General features: G+C 42.6%; 2 protein-coding genes across 4 annotated transcripts; one reads left to right on the forward strand and one right to left on the reverse strand.

Moving 5' to 3' along the window:
- The first annotated feature begins 52 nt into the window (after positions 1-52).
- Positions 53-5,656, forward strand: SWI5 (SWI5 homologous recombination repair protein). Of its 3 annotated transcripts, none has more exons than XR_004841427.1 (5): positions 53-376; positions 1,549-1,643; positions 2,110-2,280; positions 3,987-4,161; positions 5,574-5,656. XR_004841427.1 is itself a non-coding variant. In XM_009634347.2 (3 exons), exons 1-3 carry the CDS (start codon positions 237-239, stop codon positions 2,172-2,174), a joined length of 300 nt encoding a protein of 99 aa, XP_009632642.1. In that variant the 5' UTR covers positions 53-236; the 3' UTR covers positions 2,175-3,980. The 3 variants fall into 3 exon arrangements, 1 of the variants encoding a protein (XP_009632642.1); XR_004841428.1 differs by having other exon boundaries at positions 4,008-4,161; XM_009634347.2 differs by lacking the exons at positions 3,987-4,161; positions 5,574-5,656 and having other exon boundaries at positions 2,110-3,980.
- TRUB2 (TruB pseudouridine synthase family member 2) lies at positions 4,550-8,757 on the reverse strand. Its single transcript, XM_009634358.2, has 6 exons — positions 8,707-8,757; positions 8,173-8,271; positions 7,759-7,840; positions 7,088-7,160; positions 6,510-6,646; positions 4,550-5,728 (listed from the first exon to the last, which is right to left on the reverse strand). The coding sequence occupies exons 1-6, from the start codon at positions 8,755-8,757 to the stop codon at positions 5,439-5,441; spliced, it is 732 nt and encodes a 243-aa protein (XP_009632653.2). The 3' UTR covers positions 4,550-5,438.
- Positions 8,758-8,772: the final 15 nt, after the last annotated feature.

Genomic DNA, 8,772 nt, shown 5'->3' on the forward strand with positions numbered 1-8,772 from the left:
TTTTTTAAACTTTTTCACTTTACGCTGTAAATCTACAAAGTGCTGTAGAATATGACACGGAGCAGGCTGTCGTTACATAAACTACAAATATTTTACCTGAGCTTCCACCCCTCCCTGCCCGGGAGATATTTTTTTTTTCCTTTTCTTTTTTCTCTTTTTTTTATACAGTGATACGCAGTGTATTTTCTGATCAGTGCCTTCCATCTTACCCAGTGCTGAGCTAGCAAGTGTTAAACATGTTCTGTGCTCTACAGATCCCATCTCCAAGGTCCTGCCAACCTAATGGAGCTGAGGAAGAAGCCCTGCAGCATGAAATTGAAGAGCTGAAACAGAAAGACCTTGCTCTAGACCAGGAAATTGCACAATTGTTGTCTGAGTATGTCCTTGGCAAGCTCAGTGTCCAATGTGATGCCTCAATTATTTTGGTTTTAAAAATTAAGTATGGTCCAGGAATTATTGCTATAAGCTGACCTCTTATGATGCCATTTGTATCATGGTGCTACGCAGTGTTGATTACAGTGTTGTTTTGAGTTGTGGGACCCATTAAAGACAAGAAGGGATTCTTTCTGGTTTATTTGGTAAAGCCAAACAAGTTTTACTAGGAGCTTGGTTCAGAAGATTTTAACTTTACCCCAGATGTTGCTGAGGTAATTATGTGTAAATTGGGGATGAATAATTTATAACCATTGTGATATTACAACATGCCATGCTACCAGAAGAGCTTGTTAATGTCAGAATTAAAACTGAGATCAAGACTTGTATGACCTGCCAAGTCCCAGATAAAGCTGTTTCCTTTTTTGTTCCATCTTGATCAAGTGTTTGCCTGTTTTGTATCTGAGGCAAGCAGGTTAAACCTTTGTGTTCAAGAAGCAGAGATGTTCTCCAGGCAAGAATGCTCTGGCACAATGAGTGCCACATAGTACAGGATAGCGTGGCTGTTTTATTGTGGTTTCTTGTGACAGACTGAGGCAGATGCTTATTAGCAACTGTTCTGAGATAAAATTGGTGCTTGATTATTAAAGAGAGGGAATTGCTGTGGGTTATTCATTGCGAAGGAGTGATGTTTTCTAAGATAATGTGTAGTGTGTAAAATGGAAATGGTAGAATGACAAAGGCTGTTCCAAAAGTTTTTTTTTAGCCTTGAGGTTAAACGGATCTTCTTAGGTTTTTTTCCCTAGCTACAGATTAGAGAGACCTATACGTTGAATTCACAACAGCCTATTCCTCTTTCTACTTGATTCTGAGACTTCAGGTGAACTTCTTTGGTTTGGTTTTTTTTTTATAAGTCTTGATGTGGCAAAAAAAACTAAAATGAGGATCTGCTCATTTGTAGCCTTCATGTTTATGAGTTGCAGCAACTGTACTTGCTGTCTTCAGATTCTGCTTTAGATATGCCAGGTTTGGGAGTCTCAAATACCATTCTGCTTTAGATATGCCAGGTTTGAGAGTCTCAAATACCCTTGCTGTGCTTGTCGGTGCTGGCAGCACTCGCTATACAGCAGCAATCCTGCTGTGTCATTCTTGACCTTTCTGGCTTTATTGTTACAGAGGCTACAGCCTGGAGGAATTAGAGAAGCACATCTCTCTGCTCCATGAGTATAACGATATTAAAGATGCTGGACAGATGTTGCTAGGCAAGCTGGGTAAGGAAGGGGAAGGCTATTAAAGAACTTCTTAATCAACATTTTCATATAGACAGAGAGAGAGAAGCTACTACACCATAAAGGCAGAGCTTGTCTTAAAGATTCTTCAATTCCAGGCTTACATCACCCAATCACTTGTGCAAGCACAAACAATTCTCTTGTTATTTTCTTGGGATATTGTTAGAACTGAACATGTGAAATAATTGTTATTTAGCGGTATTTTAATCTGCGTTATGGAGTACCAAAATTTGATAAGTCTTAGTAATTTTTGTCAGTTTTGTTCTCCATAATCTTGAAAAAAGAAAAGCGTGGAAGAGACAAGCAGGGGGTATAGCTGCAATACCTTAGATTGGTTTAATAGGTATGGGAGGCTCTATGGGATAGGGGCCACTGGGAGGAAAATGCAGCTTTTCTGACCGATCTGATCTTTGTTTAACGAAAGCAATGGTATTTCTTTCTTTTCTAGCTGTTATCCGAGGGGTTACTACAAAGCAGCTCTACCCTGAATACGATCTGGAGCTTAGCGACTAGTACTGAACCTGAAGACTGCCATGTCCTGCAAAAATGACCGTTACTGGGCCATTATGTTTTGCTGTCATAGCGGTTTAGAACAGATATGAGGTGGCCTCGGAAATATGTATGTAGAATTGCAACAGAGTGTGGGTTAACAGCCTTATTTCTAGGAAGCTTTGGAACATGGAAGTTGTTGAATCTATCAACTGTTTGTAGGAAAGGGATGTGGGACTTAGGATAATTTTGTCTACTGCCTGATCAACAGTATTTTATTTTTTTTTATTGGAAAGTTTTTAATTCAGGTTGATGTTAAGACTCTTCCCATTGAGCATTTGCTTCTCTATCACATCCAGGGGTTCTTTGGATATGCTAATGTGCAGGTGGAAGCAGCTGCCACTGAATGGATAGAGGAAGTGCGGGCATACAGATGTGCAATGTAATAGCTGCTTTGAACGAAAAGAAAAAACCCTCAGAAACAGGGAGGGAAGAAGGCTGAAGTTGTGGTGGTTTGGGGGTTTTGTTTTGTTTTCTGATCAAATCTGGATAAGTCTGGGTATTCTGCATTTTTGTACTTAACTGCTCTGGTATCTAGAGGTTTTGTATCATTTCTGTAGTAAATGGCAAAATGTGAAGTTGTGCTGAACTGTCCAGTCTGAATAAAGCAGCTATCACATTTCTCAGTAATTCACTTTAAGAGCCTATAAAATGTTGCATGAACCTGGGAGCAAATTCTTAAGCTATATTCTGAGATCTCTATAACATCTATTATTCAAATGTTTTCTGAGGGCTCTTAATAGAGGCAGTGTGGCAGCACTACTAAGTAATGGGTAGGTACAGAATTACCTTTACTCTCTTCTAAATGCAGCGTCACTGTGAAAGCAGGCAATGTCCTAAACACAAAATTATGTTGAGAGCATGAATGTTTCAGTGTCAGGTGTTAGGATTGAGGGTGACTGTGCAGACTAAATTTGGCTGCTTCATGCAGTTTAAAGTGATGAAGTGCTCTGCTGACTGCAGATCCATTGTCCCTTTTTCACTCAAGCTTGACGTCCTTCTGCCCATTTCTACTTCTAAGACCTTCCTGCCACTAAGTTCCCCCCTGGTCTCCAGTCAGGCCCATGCTGCAGTCTGCTTATATTTCCAAATTTGAATCAAATTCATCTGTCTTCATAATGCTTGGAAACCAGAAAATGGTCACAAAGGCTGCTGCTGAGAATAGAGAATTGGTTTTGTGCTTTCTGTTCTGGACCTGGTGCAGAAACATCACTAATAAGTATCTTGTTTTGCCGTGAAAGCCCTGGGGAGGGTGTCTAAAGCGGGGGGACAGACAATGTAGCTGTGTTCTGTGATTCATTCAATCAAGTCTCTGCTATTGTGCACCTGTGCTTCTCTGGAGGGTATTTACTGTGGCCAGGTAAGAACGGGCTCTCATGGGTATGGTTACAGTTATATCCTCCCCATCACTCCCCTCTTGCCAAGTGTGGAAAACTCCTATGTTTTGGTGTAGCTTTAAGGGGAGGAAGAAAAGTCTCAAGAATGCTAGAACTGGGAAATACTAACTTTGTTCTCAAAACCCCCATTGCTGTTTTGGCTATTTTTTTCTTTATAAAAGAACTGATTTAGCCTGTGGTGTTTTAGCCAAAATGTTAAGTCTGGCAATGGCACAAGCAACTGGAATTTTTTTTTTGCAATGGCAAGTATGTATAGAAATTCCTTTGGCTTGCATTAGGTGTAAGCCACGTGGGATGAAGTATACTTCATTACCAAAGCTACTGAAGGTTATTTAAGGACTGAGAAATCCATGTTTTCTTCTCCTCTTCCTTGTAATAGCACTGGTTTTAAAACTTGCAGCTGTAGCCATGCAAGTGTTCTGCCCAGTTCCAGAACTCGTGCTTCCATGGTGATGGGTTTACACTTCAGTTAGCACAAGACATTGTCTGAGGAAGGTGCCCTGGCCCCAGTCCCTTGTCCACAGAGGATGAACACACAGAACCAACCAGCTGAGGTAAGAGCAAACCGCCCTTGGGGAGTCCCTGTGGCTCCGCAGCTGGCACAGTAATGTGCCACGTGGCGGCAGCTCTGCTCCGCTGCTGTTCTGGCTGCTCTGTGCAGAGCAGGGAAACCCAGAACAACTAAAAGATTCCAGGGTTGAAGTTAATGACTCCTGGGATGCTTCAGGACAAGATTGGGCTCTGCCAGTTAGGTACTTCATCGTGGCCCCTCTTATTGCTCTTCCCAGAGTTACTTCTTGTATTTTAACAACTATCTGGAGGATAAAATATGCTGGCCTCTGTCCAAATCCAGAAGAGGAATAGAACAAAACTCTTTGTGAATGTCAAAAATATCTAACAATGTGTGTAGCTGGAAAAATACTGAATGTAATAATGGTAAGTGTAACTTCAGATTTTTAATTTAAATTTAGAAAACTTACTTCTGCTAATTCAGACCCAGCTATCATGAGCTAACATAACAAATGGTATTACAGAGCTCACAGAGTTTCACTGAAGGGCAGTAAATGCTGTCTGCACAGAGCTGCTGCAGAGCAGGATACCAGAGACCCCTGAACACCCTTGGTTCCTCTGGAGGAAAAAAAAATAAAAAGCAGCATGCTCTTTTTTAATGAGTCTGTACTCACAGATGAGTGCTCAGCCAAGAAACAGCCTCTCCCCCTTTAGGTCACTTTATTTTTTTTTTTTTATATCTTGTGCATCAGTGCCTATTACAAGCCTCTCCTCATCACAGATGCCTACTCTGGATATAACCATTTCCTTGCATTGCTCTGTGTGAGCTGTGTTTTCTCCTGTACATCCCTCTTTCAGTCTGATTTTGAGCTGTTCTGTGTCTGAAAGCAGGACTAATGGAAAAACAATACTCTAGGACAACAGAGGGAAAATAAAATCCACATGTAGATCAGTTATGCTGCCAGTTGCAAGGAACAAACAAATCCGTGCAATCAAGGGAATACAGCTCTGTAAGACACTATTTCCTGCTGCTAAACAATTTGGGGATGGGTTTTTATATCCCTTAGCAACCTAATGTTCCTGAAGTCAACAGGAATTTTGGCACAGCTAACTCCTGTTAATGAATTGTTTGTGATGCTTTAAAAAACCCACAGCCTGTCACTGAAAAAAAAATGCCCCTCTGATTAAAGTCATCTCAAGGAAAGGGTGGAAGTGAACTGCAATTAACCTCTTTCCTTCTACTGTCCATCATGCTGTCAGCACGTAGCTGCGTTATTGTGCTACAGAGATTGCTTGTGGACATTCCCTCTGTAGCACACGCTCAGCTGTCCGTGGTGTGGGCCATCTCAGCATCCATCTTGTGCAGATGACTTTTATCCTGATGGCCTAGTGTTTTCTCTAACTCTGTTTTCACTTTAAGCTGACAGTCCCAAATCGCATTCTGTATGCTCTGCAGGTTCCACTGGTTTCTCAGGAGAGCATCATCCAGTGTGAAAACACCATCGCGTATTCTTCGCACTTGTGTGCACACAGCAGATGATTTCAGCTCCAGACCAATCTCATGAACTATTTTCCGGAGGTACTGCTGAGTCTCGTGCAAGCAATGGATTTCTAGAAGGACAGAGAGATTCTGTCAGAAGCAGCAAAGTGTTGACACAAACTCAGACCTTGTCTGTAAATCCAGATACCTCTCTCAGTTATGCTGAAAGAACTGGTTTGCTAGAAGAGACTATTTCAGATACAGCACAGGTGGACTATGATTTTCTGGAATACTGCAGGGTGTCCAAGCACCTCCCAAAGTGAATGTTTTAGAAAAACTCAGAGACAGGAGACTAATGTAAAAATTCAGGTATTTCCAAAGGGATAAGAAAAAGTACCTTTTTAATAAGACAATTTGTGAGGAGTAGGAGACTGGTTGCAGGAAAACAAACCACACTATAAAAAAAAAACCCCAAAAACTACCACCACCCAACCACACTGAACTGCGTTACACTGAAACATGGGAAAAAGGAGAATTTTGCCCCATAGGTATTCACTATGCAAGTTTCCTTGCCTCAGTCTTTGGTCTGGAACTGACAGGGAAAAACCTGTGAGCTAGGTGCACAGCAGGCTGGATCAACTACAGCACATTCAGTAGTGTGAGGGTTCCAGAGCTTGCCCTACCAAAAAAATCTTTCCACTGCACTGAAGAGTTCATCTAAGGAGGAGGAGATGCTTTTGTGACTTTTGAAACTACAAATTGTTACCTTTTCTGCAGGGATTGCCAGTTGCAAGTTGATAAAGTTCCCACCAACTCATTTTGCATTAAATCATGAATAAGAAACTGAAGTTACAGACTTATTTGTCATAATATATACCCAGACTTCCCTGGTTGGTTTTGTACCAGTCCTACCTAGCTGGAATTCTGGAAGTTCAAATTGGAGGCATCGGATTGCTGTGATTATTGGAGGGCTTTTTCCCATGGGGCGAATCAACCCTCTGACAGCCAGCTCGTATGCCTCTTGTGTTTTCATATCAATGTTTGAATACCTGGAAAAAGGCAAAAAAGGAACAGACACTTAGTACTTCTCTTCAAATGGATTCAAAATATCTCTGCTCCCAATACAGCGGAGCTACCATTTTTATTCTTGAAGCTGCCTATGTGTTGAGTCTGTGCGTACATTTTAATACTATATATACACCATTAGTAGTGTAGCACAGTTTGGGAGGGAGGTACTTGGTCATGCCTATGAGGTATTTTTGTAGGTCCTTGTGTAGCTAATAGGTCCTAAAATAGCTGGAGATTTCAGGATACAAGAAGGACACTTAACTGCAACCTCTCACCAGAGTACAGAACACTCAGAGTAACTTCTCTCTGTTCCTGTCTAGCACTCCAACCTTCAAAGACTTTGATTATAGCAAACAAAATCATCTCGTTTATTTAAATACCAGCAAATGCCAGTCAGCTGCATTTCCCCATTGGATACGTACATCAGCAGCGCCTTGTGATTTGTTCCTTGAATGATAGCAAGAATCCGTTCCAGCTTCTCCCTTGTGATATGATCTGCAAACATTAAGGTAGAAACAAGGTCTCAATTATCCATCCAGAAACTGGAAAGAGACAGAAGTCTGGAATTCAGTGCCATCAGGGTATTACTGTCCCCTTGGCAGGTTGTTGCATTGAGATGGGCTAATGAGAACTACCAAGAGGTGGCTTTAGCAGAATCACTAGAATCACTTCTCCTGGCTGTACCACCATAATGCACAGAGCAGCACTACAATGGGAAGAATCATTTTGCTTAATTGATTTCAGAGTGTTGGCTCCAGTTTCTCTTATCAGCTGTTTGAAGAGTTTCATTCTATGAAAGGTCCTAACCCCTACCCCTAGGTATGATTTATGGAGAGATCTGGGTCCCGCCCAATCCAGTAGCAACCACTGTGATCAGGACTCAGACTGTCTTTCTATAGGTTGCTGTTGTATTTAGCCCAGGACTGTGATGTTAGGACTGTGCATGGGCTGCATGTACAAATAAAAAGTAGGCAGCATTTAAGGCATACCTTTTATCTTTGTGCAATTTACCAGGTTAAATGCTTTGCAGTTAAAATGCTATTTGTTTGGTGTTCGGGTTTTTTCTTTTAAATGTATCAGTTGAGTTTCTTACCAAATGTTGTCTTCTCCACTAGCGTCCCTGTGTCTGAGAAGTCATCAGTGGCTTTACCAAACAGCCCACCGACAGTGTAAACCTTGAAGAAGGGCAAAGAACGCAATTTGTCAAAGAAATACTCCGAGCAGTTGAGCAGCAATATTCTGCTGTGCAACTCTAGGAAGTGCAGGCCTTGATGATGATGACGATGCACAAAAAGAAAGCAGCATCCTCTGCTCATGTAGCCATGTGTGGATGCTCACGTGAAGCGTGAAGGATGAATTCTGGACCCTGAAAATCTCTCAAAAGCATTGTTGGGTTGGAGACTCAAAAGCAGAATCACCACCACAAGGCCAGCCCAGGGCACCGGGGCAGGAATCAAGTGTGAGGCTGTGTTCAGATGTTCTCAGGCCCTTCAGAGCCATCACCTACCTTGTTCAGGTGGCAGTTGTACAGATCAGTGAGCAGCTTGTTCCCATGGCCTATGCCAAGTACTGAAACACAGAAGACAGGGAACCCATTATTCAGCCACACAGAAAGTTACTGACATGCATTGACACAGCACTGCACTCATGGTACTTTTCTCCCTCCCTGGACAGGGCCATGTCTCCTTAAAAGGCATGTCTGAGCGGTGAAATTAGCCCCCCAAATTATTGCCTGTCATTAAAACTATGAGGCTGTAACTAGGGCTCTCGGATTTCCCCAGAACCTTCCACCTGGGTACTTCAGGGCAAATGCTTAGCAATGCCGGCCATGGTGAAGCCAATTCAAGTGGTGGAGGGGAGGTGGGGGTTATGTAGCAGATCACGGACGGTGTCACGGGCCCAAGCTTGGCGTCTCCCAGCAAAGCCCTGTCTGCTGGGGGTAAGGGGTTGCTCCCATCTCCTGGCATTGCCAGTGTCTTGTTGGTTTCTTCTGTATTTTAGCATTTGTACTCCCAGCTGGGTTGTGAGATCCGGGGGCTACCGCTGGGCAACAGCCGAGCATCTGCCGCTTCTTCCCCACGCGGGAACCCATCGCCCCGCAGCCGGT

This window comes from Egretta garzetta, unplaced genomic scaffold (assembly GCF_000687185.1).
Source record: "Egretta garzetta isolate BGI_Z169 unplaced genomic scaffold, ASM68718v1 scaffold190, whole genome shotgun sequence".
Classification (NCBI taxonomy): Eukaryota; Metazoa; Chordata; class Aves; order Pelecaniformes; family Ardeidae; genus Egretta; species Egretta garzetta.